The sequence below is a fragment of the Rana temporaria genome, chromosome 10, assembly GCF_905171775.1.
Source record: "Rana temporaria chromosome 10, aRanTem1.1, whole genome shotgun sequence".
Classification (NCBI taxonomy): domain Eukaryota; kingdom Metazoa; phylum Chordata; class Amphibia; order Anura; family Ranidae; genus Rana; species Rana temporaria.
Genome location: NC_053498.1, coordinates 147,311,009 through 147,330,260, shown reverse-complemented (window position 1 = coordinate 147,330,260; position 19,252 = coordinate 147,311,009). Strand labels below are relative to the sequence as shown.

General features: G+C 43.7%; 2 protein-coding genes across 2 annotated transcripts; one reads left to right on the top strand and one right to left on the bottom strand.

Moving 5' to 3' along the window:
• The first annotated feature begins 2,187 nt into the window (after positions 1-2,187).
• Positions 2,188-6,014, top strand: LOC120916130 (taste receptor type 1 member 1-like). Its single transcript, XM_040326949.1, has 2 exons — positions 2,188-2,302; positions 5,035-6,014. The coding sequence occupies exons 1-2, from the start codon at positions 2,281-2,283 to the stop codon at positions 5,967-5,969; spliced, it is 957 nt and encodes a 318-aa protein (XP_040182883.1). The 5' UTR covers positions 2,188-2,280; the 3' UTR covers positions 5,970-6,014.
• Positions 6,015-12,047: 6,033 nt separating this feature from the next.
• LOC120915735 (transcription factor HES-5-like) lies at positions 12,048-18,927 on the bottom strand. The gene is made up of 3 exons (XM_040326501.1): positions 18,796-18,927; positions 15,315-15,495; positions 12,048-12,970 (listed from the first exon to the last, which is right to left on the bottom strand). Exons 1-3 carry the CDS (start codon positions 18,871-18,873, stop codon positions 12,714-12,716), a joined length of 516 nt encoding a protein of 171 aa, XP_040182435.1. The 5' UTR covers positions 18,874-18,927; the 3' UTR covers positions 12,048-12,713.
• Between the last annotated feature and the right edge of the window lie 325 nt (positions 18,928-19,252).

Genomic DNA, 19,252 nt, shown 5'->3' with positions numbered 1-19,252 from the left:
GAGCTCTCCCACCAATTCCCACCCCAGTATAGAGCTCTCCCACCAATACCCATCCCAGTATAGAGCTCTCCCACCAATACCCACCCCAGCACAGAGCTCTCCCACCAATACCCACCCCAGTATAGAGCTCTCCCACCAATACCCATCCCAGTACAGAGCTCTTCCCTCAATAACCCCATCAGTAGAGAACTCTCCCACCAATACCCATCACAGTATAGATCTCTCCCGCCAATACCCATCCCAGCACAGAGCTCTCCCACCAATACCCATCCCAGTACAGAGCTCTCCCACCAATATCCATCCCAGTATAGAGCTCTCCCACCAATACCCATCCCAGTACAGAGCTCTCCCACCAATACCCATCCCAGTACAGAGCTCCCCCACCAATACCCATCTCAGTACAGAGCTCTCCCACCAATACCCACCTCAGTACAGAGCTCCCCCACCAATACCCACCTCAGTACAGAGCTCTCCCACCAATACCCATCCCAGACCAGTACAGAGCTCTCCCACCAATACCCATCTCAGTACAGAGCTTTCCCACCAATACCCATCCCAGTATAGAGCTCTCCCACCAATACCAATCTCAGTACAGAGCTCTCCCACCAATACCCACCCCAGTACAGAGCTCTCCCACCAATAACCATCCCAGTATAGATCTCTCCCACCAATACCAATTTCAGCACAGAGCTTTCCCACCAATACCCATCTCAGTACAGAGCTCTCCCACCAATATCCACCCCAGTATAGATCTCTCCCACCAATACCCATCCCAGTACAGAGCTCCTCCACCAATACCCATCCCAGTACAGAGCTCCCCCACCAATACCCATCCCAGTACAGAGCTCCTCCACCAATACCCATCCCAGTACAGAGCTCCCCCACCAATAACCATCCCAGTATAGATCTCTCCCACCAATACCAATTTCAGCACAGAGCTTTCCCACCAATACCCATCCCAGTACAGAGCTCCCCCACCAATACCCATCCCAGTACAGAGCTCCTCCACCAATACCCATCCCAGTACAGAGCTCCCCCACCAATACCCATCCCAGTACAGAGCTCCTCCACCAATACCCATCCCAGTACAGAGCTCCCCCACCAATAACCATCCCAGTATAGATCTCTCCCACCAATACCAATTTCAGCACAGAGCTTTCCCACCAATACCCATCCCAGTACAGAGCTCCCCCACCAATACCCATCCCAGTACAGAGCTCTCCCACCAATATCCACCCCAGTATAGATCTCTCCCACCAATACCCATCCCAGTACAGAGCTCCTCCACCAATACCCATCCCAGTACAGAGCTCTCCCAACAATAACCATCCCAGTATAGATCTCTCCCACCAATACCAATTTCAGCACAGAGCTTTCCCACCAATACCCATCTCAGTACAGAGCTCTCCCACCAATATCCACCCCAGTATAGATCTCTCCCACCAATACCCATCCCAGTACAGAGCTCCTCCACCAATACCCATCCCAGTACAGAGCTCCCCCACCAATACCCATCCCAGTACAGAGCTCCTCCACCAATACCCATCCCAGTACAGAGCTCCCCCACCAATACTCACCCCAGTACAGAGCTCTCCCACCAATACCCATCCCAGTACAAAGCTCTCCCACCAATACCCACCTCAGTACAGAGCTCTCCCACCAATACCCATCCCAGTACAAAGCTCTCCCACCAATACCCACCTCAGTACAGAGCTCTCCCACCAATACCCATCCCAGTACAGAGCTCCTCCCACCAATACCTATCTCAGGTGTGTGGGCTTCAGCCAGGGCTGCCATCAGGGGGGTACAGACAGTACACCTGTAAGGGGCCCGGAGGTCCCCAGGGGCCCAGATGGCAACCCCCCCTTTTTTTTTTTTTTTTTTCTTTTTTTTTTTTATTTATATACATAATTATTAAAGGGCCCAGAGGTCCCCAGGGCCCCGGATGACAACCCCCCTTTTTAAATATATATATATATATATTTTTTATATATATATTTTTTTTATTAAAGGGCCCAGAGGTCCCGGGTGGCAACCCCCCTTTTTTTGTAATTTCTTTTTATAAAAAAAAAAAAAATTATCTGTGTGTGTAAATATATATAAAATCTAAAAAATAAAATACATTTTTATTAATAACTCATCGTACACCTTATCTGTAGGTAACTTTATTATGATTTGCAGGTTCCGGAGTCGTTTTGCTCTAAAGAATGTGGGAAAGGCGAGAGAAGGGTGCAGACCGGCTCCTACGCTTGCTGCTTTTATTGTTTTCCTTGCCCAGCGATGACTTTTCTTAATACAAGCGGTAATCTGTTTTGTTTTACTTCCCTTGGTCTGCAGTCAGTTTAACCCCTTCAGTACCGGGCACTTTCACCCTCTTCCTGCCCACTGTGCCCAGGCGCCAATTTTAAAATTTCAGCGCTGTGGCACTTTAAATGACAATTGCGCGGTCATGTAACGCTGTACACAAACAACATTTTTAACATTTCCCCCCACAAACAGAGCTTTCTTTTGGTGGCATTTGATCACTTCTGGGGTTTTTATTTTTTGCTAAATAAAAAAAAATGTGAAAAGTTATTTTTTTGTTTCTGTTATAAAATGTTGTTAATAAGTATGTTTTGTCCTTCACTGATGTGTACTGATATGCAGCACTCATGGGCACTCATGGGTGGCACTGATGGGCACTTATTCGTGGCACTGATGGTCTCCTATAGGTGGCACTGATGGGTACTAATGGGCAGCACTAATGGGCACTCATAGGTGGCACTGATGGGCACTAATAGGCCGCACTGATGCGCACTTATAGGTGGTACTGATATGTGACACTGATATGCAGCACTGATGGGCACTCATAGGCGGCACTGATGAGTACTGGGCAGCAGTGATGGGTACTCATAGACTGCACTGATGGGCACTCATAGGTGGCACTGATGGGCACTGGGCAGCAATGATGGAACTCATAGGCGGGGGCGGACTGACCATTGAGTCACTCGGGCACTGCCCGAGGGCCCCATGCCACTAGGGGGCCCCATCAGGGTTGCCAGGCTCAATAAAACCAGGGACAGTATGTAAAAATCTGTGTGTTTTTTTTTACATCTGTCCCTGATATGTCCGAAACCGACATGCTTTTGATGTGAAAATCCCGAGATTTTAGCTGCCCCGCCTCTGCACTGCCTCCTGGCGTGGTGGCCATCTGTAAGCCCGGGGGCCCCATAATCTTCTATTGCCGGGGGGCCCCATGAGTTGTCAGTCCATCCCTGCTCATAGGTGGCACTGATGGGCACTCAAAGGCTGCACTGATGGGCACTTATAGGTGGCACTGATATGGGACACTGATATGCAGCACTCACGGGCACTGATATGTGGCACTAATGTGCAGCACTGATGGGCACTGATATGCAGCACTAATGGCCACTCATAGGTGACACTGTTGGGCACCTATAGGTGGCACTGGTGGGCACTGCTAGGTGGCACTGATGGGCACTCATAGGTGACACTGATGGGCATGATAGAGGGCACTGATAGGCAGCACTGATGAGGAGGCACTGGCAGGCATTACTGAGGGGCACTGATTGGCATCCCTGGTGAGTACGGGTTGAAATCCCTGGTGGGCTCTAGTGGGAATCCCTGGTGGGCTCTAGTGGGCATCCTTGATGGGTCTGCACTAGGGTGACCACATTTCCAAACTACCATTCAGGGACACCTCCCTTCCGAAAAATCAGCTTGTGGTGTAACGAATCACAGCACAGTGATTGGACACAAGAGGCGGGATTTATGATTTTTCCAATCACAACCAGGGGGCGGGGATTGTGCTCCTCCAGGCATTCCCGGCCAGGACAAGTACTGTCAGTGAGTAAAGCGGTGATGTGGCAGCCTTTTTTGGGGGCATCAGATTGACCTGGGGGGGGGGGGGGTGGCTGTGTCAGTTTCATTCCGGGACACTGTATTGTCCTGGAATGAAGGTGCCCGGGACAGACCTGCGAAATGCGGGACTGTCCCGGGCAATCCGGGACATGTGGTCACCCTAGTCTGCACTGATAATTAATGTGCTTAATATCAGCACAGATCCCCCCTGTCAGGAGATCCACTGATCGGCTCTCCTCTACTCCCACCTTGTCAGCGCGAATAGAGGAAAAGTTGACAAATGACACTTCCTGGATGTGACCCGCTGGGATTGGACACAGCTGATCGCATGGTAAAGAGTCTACATCATAGGTTCTTTACCTAGATCGGAGATGCGCGGTGTCAGAGCGACACACCACACCCTTGCAGGCATGCGCGAGTGGCTTAACCTGTCAACTTTGACCCGGATTCAAAGAGCAATTGCGACTGCGTAACCATAGTTACGCAGCGCAATTGCTTACTTGCGCCGGCGTAACGAATGCTCCTGATTCAGGAACCTCGTTACGCCGACTGCAGCCTAAGATATGCGTGGCATAAGGCTCTTATGCCCGCATATCTTAGGCTGCATTCTTGCGATGGCCGCTAGGTGGCGTTCCCGTTGTGCTCAGCGTATAGTATGCAAATTGCATACTAACGCCGATTCACAACGTTACGCGAGCCCTGCGTACGCAGTTTACGTCGTTTGCGTGCGGCGGTTTTCGCGTAAGGCTACCCGCGTCGCGAAATTTAAAATTTACGTAGTTTGCGTAAGTGAATCGTGAATGGCGCTGGACGCCATTCACGTTCACTTTGAAGCAAATGACGTCCTTGCGACGTCATTTACCGCAATGCACGTCGGGAAAGTTTCCCGACGGAGCATGCGCTCTACGCTCGGCGCGGGAGCGCGCCTAATTTAAATGATTCCCGCCCCCTACGGGATCATTTAAATTGCGCGCGCTTACGCCGGCCATTTTGCCGGAGTGCCTACGCAATTTACGGAGCTACTGCTCCGTGAATCGCGAGTAGCGCAGAAAATTTGCGGGGGCGCAGGGCAAAAACTGTGCCCTGCGCCTACGTAAAAAAAAACGCAGATGTTACTGAATCTACCCCACTATTTATAAAAGAAATGTTAAATCGATATTTAATGTTTTCCAGATCTTTATTCCTGCCGGCCTTGTGGACCCGACCAGTGGTCTCCAGTGAGAAGTGACATCTGTTCTAACCGAACCTTGGAATATCTTTACTGGACGGACCCGTTATCCCTCCTCCTTCTTTCTATCATTACATTACTCATATTGGTAATCGTCACTATAGCCGCCATCTTTGTTATCAATCTGAACACTCCGGTAGTGAAATCGGCGGGAGGGAAGATGTGTCTGGGGATGTTGCTGTCCTTAGCGCTCTCTTGTTTCACCTTGTACTGCTATTTCGGAGAGCCGGGGGTGGTCACGTGTATGGTGAGGCAACCCGTCTTTGCCGTGAGTTTCACCGTCTGCTTCTCCTGCATCGTGGTCCACGCCTTTCAGATTGTGTGTATTTTCAAGATGGCCTCCCTTATGCCAAGAGTATACGACATCTGGGTGAAGAAGAACGGCTCAGACGTCTTCATTGCCGTCAGTTCCGCCATCCAGGTTCTGATCTCCGTTGTGTGGATCGTGGTGAAGCCTCCAAGACCTGTAGCGGATTATTCCACCTTCCCGGATCAGATCATACTGAAATGTTCCGAGACGGTATCTGTCGGCGCCATCACTCAAATCACCTACATCGGATCCCTCTGTATGATATGTTTCATCTTCTGCTATATGGGGAAAGACCTACCGGAGAGCTACAACGAGGCCAAGTGCATCTCATTCAGTTTGCTGGTCTACTTCATCTCCTGGATCGGGTTCTTCACCACGTACATCGTCTATCAGGGGAAGTACCTTGCTGCGGTCAACGCCTACGCCGTCCTCGTCAGTGTGTTGGGGATTCTCATTGGCTATTTTGTTCCAAAATGTTACATCATTCTTTTCAGACCAGAACTGAACACTACGGAACATTTCCAGGCCGCCATCCAGAATTACACCAAGAAACAGTCCGCACATGAGTAGAATCTCACACTTCTTGTGCTTTGTGATTTTTTTTTTGGCATCCATTGACTTAAAGCGGAGGTTCACCCAAATAACATTTATATCAGACCAACTTCTTTATACTTCTAACATGTACAGTCCGCAATTTTTTTTTTTTTAGGCTGTACATACCTTCTAATCTATTTTTGCTTCCGGGTACTTCTCCCCGCGGGAGTAGGCGTTTCTATGCTGAGGAGGCATGTCACCTGGGAGGTCGCCCAGATGATTGACGTTGTTTCAGAAAAAGTTCTCCCCGGCGGATAAGGCCCCGCCCCCCGTATTGCGTAGGCGCGTCACGAGTCACAGCGTTTCCAAAAGAAGCCGAACATGCAGAAGCTCTATACGCCGCCTGCGCAGTCAGCTCTACACGGCTTATAGTCGGTGCGCAGGCGCCGTATAGAGCCGACTCGCAGCTCTGCATGTTCGGCTTCTTTTGGAAACGCCGTGACTCGTGACGCGCCTATGCAATACGGGGGCGGGGCCTTATCCGCCGGGGGGAACTTTTTCTGAAAAGACGTCAATTATCTGGGCGACCTCCCAGAGGACATTCCTCCTCAGCATAGAAACGCCTACTCCCGCGGGGAGAAGTAACCGGAAGCCGGATTGCAAATATAGATTATAAGGTATGTACAGCGTAAAAAAAAAAAAAAAAAATTGCGGACTGTACATGTTAGAAGTATAAAGAAGTTGGTCTGATATAAATGTTATTTGGGTGAACCTCCGCTTTAAGTTTGAATTTTTAAAGGCTTTCTGTGGATCATAGTAAAGCTGAAGTTTTTTATACTATATTTTGCCTTCACTGGTTCTTCCCATCCCCCCTTATCAACATAAAGCTGCACAATTAATCGTTAAAAAATCGTGATCTCGATTCAACACCCCCCCCCCCCCCCCCATGGACAATCTCCAATGCAGAGTTTGCAGATTCTTTCACATAAGTGGAGAGACTTTATCTGCTCACTCAGCTGTCAAAAGAAAATATCCGGGCAGTCTGCCAAGTTCTTAACAGGAAACATTGTAACTAATGCTTCCTTCTTAGATCATTAGATTTTTTTTTTTTTTTTTTTTTTTAAAAGCCTATGGCGTGTGAACACACCCAAAAAACTCCACCCGGTGCAGAAAAAATGTGCACACACATAAAGAGTGTTCACAAAAACGTGCAGACGGGTGCAACGTCAAGTGGTCCTCCTGTGAAGAGGGACCCAAACCCTGATCCCCCGGGTCGTTAGGCTCCAGACGGGGACTGAGGTACTGTGGTCCGAGCAACCGAAGCCGACACGGACCCAACTTCCTCGGAGGGACTGCCGAAACAGAACCCTCCCAGTACTAGGTGGGGCTCCCCCGAAGGGAGACCCCATGAGAGCAGGCGAACTAAGCCAGAAGGCCATGTCCACCCACTCCCAAGACGTTCAGGGCTGGCCCGAGGACCCGCACCCTACTAATCACACAGTGACAAAACGTGCACAACAAAAAAAGACAAAAAAGTGACAAACACAGGCTTAAATAAAATAAAGTGGGGAAAGGGATAGTGGAGAGGAGAGTGAAAGAAGTGGCCATTGTGGTGAAACAATGACCAGGCCCTCCGGCCAGGAATAAAAAATTCCTCCGGTCCTAGCCAAAAGGCCCGGCCCAGGAGGCAGGTGCTAAAAAAAGCGTGTATCTGGTGCAGTGACCGTGGTATCTTAAATCAATGTGTCCCTCACACACAGTGATCTTCAGATACCCCTGGACTGCCACTCCAGGGGCACATGCACCATAGGCTTTTCGTTCCACATCCGACCCCCCGACCGGCCAGTGCAGCCCGCCACCCCTGCCAGCTAGAGAGCCCTTCAAGGCTTTCTTGGGGAGAACTGCCACTCAGATAACAGCCTCCACCAATACTAGCCCTTCCAGACCCTCCTTCAACCCAGCGGATTTGCATGGCTCTACCCCGTCCTACCACAGGGCATTACCAGCTCCTCCAACCGGATCGCTGACAGAGGTAGCACTTACACCAGCCAGCCAGAAGGCCAGACTAGAACTCGGCAAAAAGACCAAGACCAAGCGCAGCCCCCATCCTCACCAGGAGCACCCTTCCAGATGGCTCAGACTCAACCATGGGCCGGCTCCTTAGATCATTAGATGAAAGGGATAAACTTCTGTGTGTGTAAAGAAAAAATCCAGTCTGACAAGTTTGTAACAACATGAAACATTGTAACCAACACTTCCTTCTTAGAGATAACTTCTGTGTGTAAATGCAGGAAGTTTAACCACATAGGCCCGGATTCAGAAAGCACTTACGCCGATGTATCTCGAGATACGCCGCGTAAGTGTAAGTATGCGCTGTCGTATCTATGCGCCATCTTCATCCGACCGACGTAACTTTTCTACGCCGGCGTATCGTGGGCGCATATTTACGCTGGGCGCATTTGCCGCTCCCATTGATTTTCTATGCACATATGCAAATGAGGGAGATACACCGATTCACGAACGTACTTGCGCCCGGCGCATAATATACACGGTTTGCGTAAGTCGTACGTCCGACGTCCGACCTAAGTTTAAGTGTATTCTCAAACTAAGATACACTTAAACCTATCTAAGATACGACCGCTTGCGCCGTCGTATCTTAGGGTGCAATATTTAGGCTGGCCGCTAGGTGGTGCTTCCATTGAGTTTGGCGTAGAATATGTAAATCACTAGACACGCCTATTCACGAACGTACGTCCGCCCGTCGCAGTAAAGATACGCCTTTCCGTAAGAGATAGGCCGCCTAAAGATAAACTTGCCCCCTAGGTGGCGTAGCCAATGTTAAGTATGGCCGTCGTTCCCGCGTCGAAATTTGAAAATTTTACGTCGTTTGTGTAAGTCGTCCGTGAATAGGGCTGGACGTAATTTACGTCCACGTCAAAACCAATACGTCCTTGCGGCATACTTTGCCGCAATGCACACTGGCATATGTACACGGACGGCGCATGCGCCACTCATAAAAAACGTCAATCACGTCAGGTCACCCTCCATTAACATAAAACAAGCCCCCTCAGTCTAATTTGAATTAGGTGCGCTTACGCCGGCCGCATTTACGCTACGCCGCCGTAACTTAGCAGGCAAGTACTTTGTGAATACAGTACTTGCCTAGCTAACTTACGGCGGCGTAGTGTAAATACGATACGCTACGCCGCCGCAAAGATGTGGCGGGATACTTGAATCCAGCTAATACAGTACAGCCAAAGCTGGAACAGAGGCCCTAAATTTAGCCAAATAAACACGGTCTGAGGCAACTAACTCTCTGACCACCCTCTAAATTTACAGCAGCACCGGCTAGGCGCTACACAATGTAGGGACCAAAGAGGGGGGACCACCCTAGCACCATTGTTGGGTGGTGCTTAGGTCATCAATTGCCCCTGATCCAGTCCTGCACATACAGTACATGTTTAGAAACCAAAAAGAAGACATTTAACTCAAACAATTTTTTATTGTACAGATAACAATGTAACATTTCTGTATAAACTCCACAAATATTGTAGATAAGAACCTACAATACAAAGGTTCCTCCACACAGTACCATTGTGCAATACGGTACAGTACAGAAACCATAAGATTTCCTAAGGCACTGACGTCCTTGGTAGCAGTGGTGGGCGGCCATATTGGCAGTCCATAATAACTGAAAGTCGGGGTTGAGAGATACAGTACTTGGGAAACACAATTTATTGGCTGCTCTGGGTTACAAGGATTTGACATGGTGGGCTGACTATGTAAGACGAAGAGCAGGCAGTCATATTCTACCCTAGAGGCGGACATGAAGACCTCAGACAAGGCCTTCTCTTTATACTAGTACTGAAAATGAGCCCTAAGTCTAGATTCACGACCTATGCGCTTTCTTAGTGCGTTTTGCAGAAACGCACTACAGTCCATTTAACGTAGTTTCCTATGGGACAGGTTCACATCTTGTTCACAACGTTTTTCAGCCGCTGCGTTTCTGGAAAGGGTCATGGACTGTTTTTTTTCTGCAGCAGATTGCGTTTTGCGTGTAATAGACTTCAATGAACCCAAAAACAAAATGTTGCATCTTTGATGCGTTTTTGCATTTATTTTCTCTCTTTAAAACAAACTGTGAATAGCCGGTTGTTAAGGAGCAGGCGGCCGCTGTCAGTGAATGTAAAAAACAATTGCCAGCAAAGGAAAAAAAAACGGTGTGGGGGTCCCCCCAATCCATACCAGGCCCTTTCTTCGGATCTAGTATGGGATTTAAGGGGAATCCCCAGCGCGAAAATGTAAAAAAAAAATACCGTGGGATCCCACCTAGTCCATACCAGGCCCTTTGGGTCTAGTATGGGATTTGAGGGGAACCCTGTGCAAAAATGGAAAATAAAATAGCGTGGGGTTCCCCCCTCAAATCCCGTACTAGACCCAAAGGGTCTGATATGGATCTAGTACGGGATTTGAGGGGAACCCCATTTCAAAATGTAAAGAAAAATGGCATGGGGTCCCCCCCAACCATATCAAGCCCTTTGGATCTAGTATGGGATTTGAGGGGCACCCCTCGTGAAAATGTAAAAAAAAAAAAAGTTGGATCCCCCTAATCCATACCAGGCCCTTCGGGCCTAGTATGGGATTTGAGGGGAACCCCATGCCTAAATGTAAAAAAAAAAATAGTGTGGGATCCCTCCCAATCCATACCAGGCCCGTTGTGTCTAGTATGTGATTTGAGTGGAACCCCATGCCAAAATGTATAGAAAAAATGACATGGGGTCCCCACAATCCATATCAGGCCCTTTGGGTCTAGTTTGGGATTTGAGGGGCACCCTGTGCAAAAATAAAAAAAAATGGCGTGGGGTCCCCCTAATCCTAGTATGGGATTTGGGGGGAACCCCACACCAAAATGTAAAAAAAAACGGAATGGGGTCCCCCCAAGTCCCTGACCCTTTCATGAAGGGCCTTGTTTGGATTGCCATTATTTTTCCTATTTATTTCTTTTTACATTCAACTGTCAGCAGGGAAGCCCGCTGACAGCTGATGACTCATCAGTTGTTAAGGATGTGGTGGCTGCCCACCAGGGCTGGACTGGGACAAAAATTTGGCCCTGGACTTCATCCAGACTGGCCCACTTTGACAGGTCTCTCCCATGGCGGCCGGACAACTCCCGCATCCCCCCCCCCCCCGGCTACCCAAGCCCCCTCTCCCCCTTCACTAGCCACTAGCCGTTCTACTTTATTAGAGTAGAATGGCTGGTACTGGTACTCTTATAGGCAGTACCAGTGGGGAAGCTAGACATTATTTAACCCGGGGCAAAGAATCAGTTTGGTGCCCCCCCTTATGGGACAAGATTAGGCAGAAGTGAGAAACTCCCAGGCCATAGCTGTTGAGTCAGCTGTCTGTCCCCTCCCCCATGCTCCTCTGTCGTCGTCCCTGCTCCTCTGGTCCTCCCCCTGCTTCTTTGTCCTTCCAGGTGAGTGCTGCGGGGAGGGAGAGGAGGTGAGCACTGCGGGAAGGGAGAGACAGAGGAGCGGAGGGGGGCGGCGGTCCGCTGTCACTGAAGCCGGCCCACTGAGCCATCGGCCCACCGGGAAACTCCCTGTAGTCCCAATGGCCAGTCCATCCCTGCTGCCCACTCATTAACAACCAGCTGTACACAGTTTGTTACAGAGAAAAAACGCATCAAAAATACAGGTTTAAAAATGCAAACGCAAGAAACCGCGTAGATGTGAACCTAGCCTTAAAGGGGACCTGTCATGACAGATATATAAAGGTGAGCCCTCTCTGATCCTCTGCTGTTGCATACCAGTTGCCTGGCTGTCTCTACCCTTAAAAAATATAAATTGGAGGACCGGGCTGACATACTTATCTCCGGTCAGCGACTTCGAATATGAAGACGGCGAATGAGCACGACAGCCAGGAGGAGCGGTCATCGCTGGCAGCCTTCGTATTTCTCTCATGACAGGTTCCCTTTAATGCTTCCTCAGCAAGCAACCTGAAATCCAGTCCAATCCCACCTGACCGCAGTCATCTTCTCTCTGATTGGCCGCCATGGGCTATAGCGCTTATGCATCGTTCATATTTCACTTTGCTTTATTATTGATAGCGCCTTTAAAAAAAAAAAAAAGATAAACCTGTACTGGGAAAAATTTGCAGATTGCCACTGCTGTCCTCTTCTTTTGAAAATGCCATTTGCCTGACCTGCATACTGATGTGAAGGGCCCCCCATTTCCAACCATGCACCTGCAGCAACGCACGTCACATCATTCATTTTGAATGGCATCCCAATACAGCGTGCTGTAATGCATGGCGAATGCTCCATTGGCTGCCTATTCGTTTCAATGGGCTGCCCTAAAGCAACGCACATTAACACGCAACATAACGCGCCTTAACGTGTGGACATCAAAGCGACGCACAAATGTAAATGGGCCCCTCGTGCTTTCTGAGTCGGTCACCTTGTAAGTGGGAATCAGGAATTGGAATGCCATTTTCTGCATGCTTGGCTCAGACCAGAGAATGTTGAGATCAGAGACAGCCAGGCAATTAGCATTTTCAGAAGGAGGTCAGAAATGTTTTTTTTTTTCTTTTTTAATAATGGATTGTCCCATCCTATAAGTGCATGATACATTCTTCATTATGAAGCAAACATTGATCTCCATCAGATCACCTTCCACTAGGGAAATACACGAGGGAAGAGGATTCCAGCGATCTCTGGGTCCTCCTGGGTTTACAGTAAGTCCTATCAATGTGATAGGACGCGGTGATGGTCCAGCTCCTCTACCATGGTCTCCACAAAGGCTTGAAGCTGCCAGTTGGGGGTTGGTGGTGCTTTGCCTGTTGGGTGGAGGGCTGAGAGGAGGCCTGGAGGTGACTGGGTTCTCGGGGGGTCTCCAGTCGGTGGAAGTGGTTCAGTAGTCTGATCTGGGCCTCCTCCTCAACGCGATGGATGGTGAGATAGGACAGCGTCTCGTGCAGACACTTCGAGTAGCCTTGTCTGAACTGCTTCTGCTCCGTCCTTGGGAATGGTTTGCCACCTGGAAAGATTAACAGGAGAGGAGACTTGTGACTACTCTGTGTGCAATACGGACTATAGAACCATATTCAAAACATCTATCTATCTATCTATATCTCTATCTATCTATCTATCCATCCATCTATCTATCCATCCTTCTATCTATCTATCCATCTATCCGTCTATCCATCTATCTATCCTTCTATCCGTCTATCCGTCTATCTATCCTTCTATCCATCTATCTATCCTTCTATCCATCTATCTATCCTTCTATCCATCCATCTAACCGTCTATCTATCCTTCTATCCATCTATCTATCTATCCGTCTATCCATCCTTCTATCCATATATCCATCTATCTATCCTTCTATCCATCCATATATCCATCCTTCTATCCATCTATCTATCTTTCTATCCGTCTATCTATCCTTCTATCCATCTATCTATCCTTCTATCCATCCATCTATCCGTCTATCTATCCTTCTATCCATCTATCTATCTATCCGTCTATCCATCCTTCTATCCATATATCCATCTATCTATCCTTCTATCCATCCATATATCCATCCTTCTATCCATCTATCTATCCTTCTATCCATCTATCTATCCATCCATCCTTCTATCCATATATCCATCTATCTATCCTTCTATCCATCTATCCATCCTTCTATCCATCTATCTATGTTTCTATCCATCCTTCTATCCATCCTTCTATCTATCTATCCATCTATCCGTCTATCTATCCTTCTATCCATCTATCCATCCATCCTTCTATCCATCTATCTATCCATCTATCCGTCTATCTATCCTTCTATCCATCCTTCTATCCTTCTATCCATCCATCCATCTATCCTTACTTCTATCCATCTATCCATCCTTCTATCCATCTATCCATCCTTCTATCCATCCATCTATCCATCCATCCATCTATCCTTACTTCTATGCTTCTATCCATCCTTCTATCCATCTATCCATCCTTCTATCCATCCATCTATCTATCTATCTATCTATCTATCTATCTATCTATCTATCTATCTATCTATCTATCTATCTATCTATCTATCTATCTATCTATCTATCTATCTATCTATTCCCTATTTATCTATTCCCTATTTATAACTCACCATCCATTCATCTATCCCTACCTACATCTTTTTTTTTTCACCTGTCTGCCCATCTATTCTTCATTCCTTCCTTTCCTCTATTCATTAATCCATCCATATACCCATTTCTCTTTCCTTTCTTCACTCGCTCCCTCCCCCCATCTGCCCAACCATCCATCCACCCCCCCCCATTATCAATTCATCCATATATCCATCCCTCAAACCAATAAATAGATAGATATAGCTATATATAAACAGAGCCATCTTTAATATTGATTGGACCCTGGGCAAACATTTTTCTTGGGCCCTCCTGAATCCACTTATCAACTATTTGCGGGCAGTGCGGGCTCAAGGGGCAGCTGTTTTGGACCCCACAACAATGACTGGGCTCGGGGCAGCTGCCCCTTTTGCCCACATGTGTTAAAGTTGGCCCTTTATATAAACACAAAGTTAAAGGGGTTGTAAAGGTAAAAACAAAAAAATCCCTAAATATCTTCCTTTACCTCAGTGCAGTCCTCCTTCGCTTACCTCATCCTTCCATTTTACTTTTAAATGTCCTTATTTCTTCTGAGAAATCCTCACTTCCTGTTCTTCTGTCTGTAACTCCACACAGTAATGCAAGGCTTTCTCCCTGGTGTGGAGAAAGCCTCTTGAGGGGGGAGGGGGCGAGCAGGAGAGTCAGGACGCCCACTAACACACAGCTCCTTTCTCTATCTGCAAAGTAGAGAGTGTCCTGACACTCCTGCTCGCCCCCTCCCCCCTCAAGAGGCTTTCTCCACACCAGGGAGAAAGCCTCACATTACTGTGTGGAGTTACAGACAGAAGAACGGGAAGTGAGGATTTCTCAGAAGAAATAAGGACATTTAAAAGCAAAATGGAAGGATGAGGTAAGTGAAGGAGGACGGCACTAAGGGAAAGGAAGATATTTAGGGAAAAAAATTACCTTTACAACCCCTTTAAATATAGTTATATACAAAGTTATACTATCCTCTGGTTAGCTGTATTCATATGTTTTGGCCACACGAGGGCGCTGTCTGTCACACTTATTGATTTTAGTCTACTATACAGCAGTCTGAGCTGCAGGTGATATAGAGTTGAATATAAAATATAGCTATAAAATAAAACAATGTCCTTTGTAAACCAACCCCCCTCGATGGAATCTTTATTGTATAGTTCTGACTGTGATCAGTCACGTTATATTGTTTATTATATGAATAAATCTATTTCTGTTAAAAAATAAAAAATAAATAAAACAATGTCTTACCATTGCCATCTCTGCCCATGGTCTGCCTCAGGAACTGCACAGCGATTTCCAGCACGTCGGCCTTCTCAGGCTTGGAATCCGGTTGCAGCAGTTGGAACTCTTGCTCCAAGATTTTGCGCAGCTGATTGATGCTGCTGTTAATGCGATCTCTGCGCATCTTCTCCACCGCTGGCTTCCTTATCTGTAACATGGATTTACAAAGTAAAAACGTTTTCAATTAAAACATTTAAAAAAAAACAAAAAAACATTTAAACTCTGCGGCAACAAAAGGGAGAGAAAACAAAATCACAAAATACACAATAAAAACAAAGTATATATATTTTTTTATACATTTTTTTTATTAAAAAGGAAAAACATTTTTAAAACCGAAAAGATTTGGGACCCAAATGCAAAATAGAAACAATTGACTTGTTTATTGTTTATATATATATTGTTTATTAACTTTTATTAACTTGTTTATTGTTATTATATATTGTTTATTAACTTTTATTAACTTGTTTATTGTTATTGTATATTGTTTATTAACTTTTATTAACTTGTTTATTGTTATTGTATATTGTTTATTAACTTGTTTATTGTTTATATATATATTGTTTATTAACTTGTTTATTGTTATTATATATTGTTTATTAACTTTTATTAACTTGTTTATTGTTTATATTAGGGTTGTCCAGATACCGATACCAGTATCGGTATCGGGACCGATACCGAGTATTTGCGGGAGTACTCGTACTCGCGCAAATACCCCCGATACCTAAATAGAATACTTTCCCCCCCCTTTTCCCCCCCCCCGCCGCTGCATCGCGCCGCCGCATCGAGGGACATGGCTAGAGGGACATTGCTGCATATGTGAGGGACATGGCTAGAGGGACATTGCTGCATATGTGAGGGACATGGCTGCATATGTGAGGGACATGGCTAGAGGGACATGGCTGCATATGTGAGGGACATGGCTAGAGGGACATTTCTGCATATGTGAGGGACATGGCTAGAGGGACATTGCTGCATATGTGAGGGACATGGCTAGAGGGACATTGCTGCATATGTGAGGGACATGGCTAGAGGGACATGGCTGCATATGTGAGGGACATGGCTAGAGGGACATGGCTGCATATGTGAGGGACATGGCTAGAGGGACATGGCTGCATATGTGGGGGACATGGCTGCATATGGGGGGGACATGGCTGCATTTGGGGACACATTTAAAAAAAGTATCGGTATTCGGTATCGGCGACTACTTGAAAAAAAGTATCGGTACTTGTACTCGGTCCTAAAAAAGTGGTATCGGGACAACCCTAGTTTATATATATTGTTTATTAACTTTTAATAACTTGTTTATTGTTATTATATATTGTTTATTAACTTGTTTATTGTTATTATATATTGTTTATTAACTTGTTTATTGTTTATATATATATATATATATATATATATATATATATATATATATATATATATATATATATTGTTTATTAACTTTTATTAACTTGTTTATTGTTATTATATATTGTTTATTAACTTTTTTATTGTTTATATATATATTGTTCATGAACTTTTATTAACTTGTTATGTGTGTGTATATATATGAACACACGTTTATTGTTTCTTTTTGGCATTTGGGTCTCAAATCTTTTTGGTTTTATAAATGTTTTTCATAATAATAGTTAAAGTGGATCTAAACCCAAGAACAAAAAATAATAGTGCTTATGTGGTGGCTGCATTCATTTTAATTTTTCATGGCCCCCCCCCCCCCCCCCCTTTATTTTATCCTGGTGATCCGGCCTGTAACTCACTTCCTGTCCTCGAGTGACAGGCCGGGACTGATGTGAATGTACAATATGTAAAGTGCTGCATAAATTATCAGTGCTATATAAATAACTGTAATAAATAAATAAATACAGTAATTCTACTACTACTACTACTACTAATATAAATAATAATACTAATATTATTATTATTAATACTGATAATTATATTAATAATATAAATTATAATCCTAATATTATTAATACAACTACTACTAATAATAGTAATTATTAAAATACTAATACTAATTGTATTATTACTAACACTTTTGATAATAATAATAATATAAATAATAATGTTATTATTATTAATACTACTACTACTACTAATAATAATAATAGTATAAATAAAAATAATAATACTAATATTAGTATTACTAATACTAATGATAATATAAATAACAATGCTAATATTATTAATACTACTACTAATAGTAATAATAATATAAATAATAATTCTAATATTATTGATACTACTACTAATAGTAATAATACAAATAATAATAATAATAATATTATTATTACTAACACTAATGATAATAATAATATAAATAATGATACTAATATTATTGATACTACTACTACTACTAACAGTAATAATACAAATAATAATACTAATATTATTATTACTAACATTAATGATAATAATAATATATATAATGATACTAATATTATTGATACTACTACTACTAGTACTACTACTACTAATAGTAATAATAAAAATAATAATACTAATATTATTACTACTAACACTAATGATAATAATAATAATAATAATAATAATAATAATAATAATAATAATAATATAAATATTAATGTTAATATTATTAATTCTACTACTACTACTACTAGTAATAATATAAATAATAATACTAATATTATTATTATTAATAATACTGATAATTATATTAATATAAATTATAATCCTAATATTATTAATACTACTACTAATAATAGTAATTATTAAAATACTAATACTAATTGTATTATTACTAACACTATTGATAATAATAATCTAAATAATAATGCTATTATTATTATTAATACTACTACTACTAATAATAATAGTATACATACAAATAATAATACTAATATTATTATTATTACTAACACTAATGATAATATAAATAATAATGCTAATATTATTAATACTACTACTAATAGTAATATTATAAATAATAATGCTAATATTATTGATACTACTACTAATAGTAATAATAAAAATAATAATACTAATATTATTATTACTAACACTAATGATAATAATAATATATATATAATGATACTAATATTATTGATACTACTACTACTAATAATAATAATAATAATAATATTATTAATATTATTATTAATAACACTAATGATAATAATAATAATAATAATAATATAAATAATAATGTTAATATTATTAATACTACTACTACTACTATTAGTAATAATAATAATAATAATAATAATAATACTACTAATATTATTATTACTAACACTAATAATAATAATGTTAATATTATTAATACTACTACTACTACTAATAATAATAGTAATAATAAAAATAATAATACTTATTATTATTAATATTATTATTACTAACACAAATGATAATAATAATATAAATAATAATGCTAATATTATTAATACTACTACTACTACTACTACTACTACTACTAATAACGTACCCTATTCTTCTCCTTGGCGGTGAGCTTGTGTTCGGAATACTCCGGGGAGATCCGGCAGGTAGCGGCATTGACAGCCATGATCACTAAGCCTGGTCACCGCGCGGCGTTCTGTCGGCGGCGCGGCGTCCGGCTGTATTTATAGCACGCGATCTGCATATCAATGTATGAGTGTCTGTGAGCTCGGAGTTTCCCACACTGGCTGACCAATCACAGAGGGCGCTGGACAAACAGACACATTCATTCATGCCTGTGAACCGACTCTCCCCCCCCCCCCCCCTTCCCTTCAGCTGTCAGGAGTGTGTGCTGTACAAAGGACACGGACTCATCATACACGGGGGGGACACAACAAAACCTGGGAAAGCCCCACCCACAGTTTGCTACCTGCTACCACTGGGAGGGGGGGGGGGGGGATAGGCTGATAAAAGCTGAACTGTCCCTGTAACATAGGAACAATAGT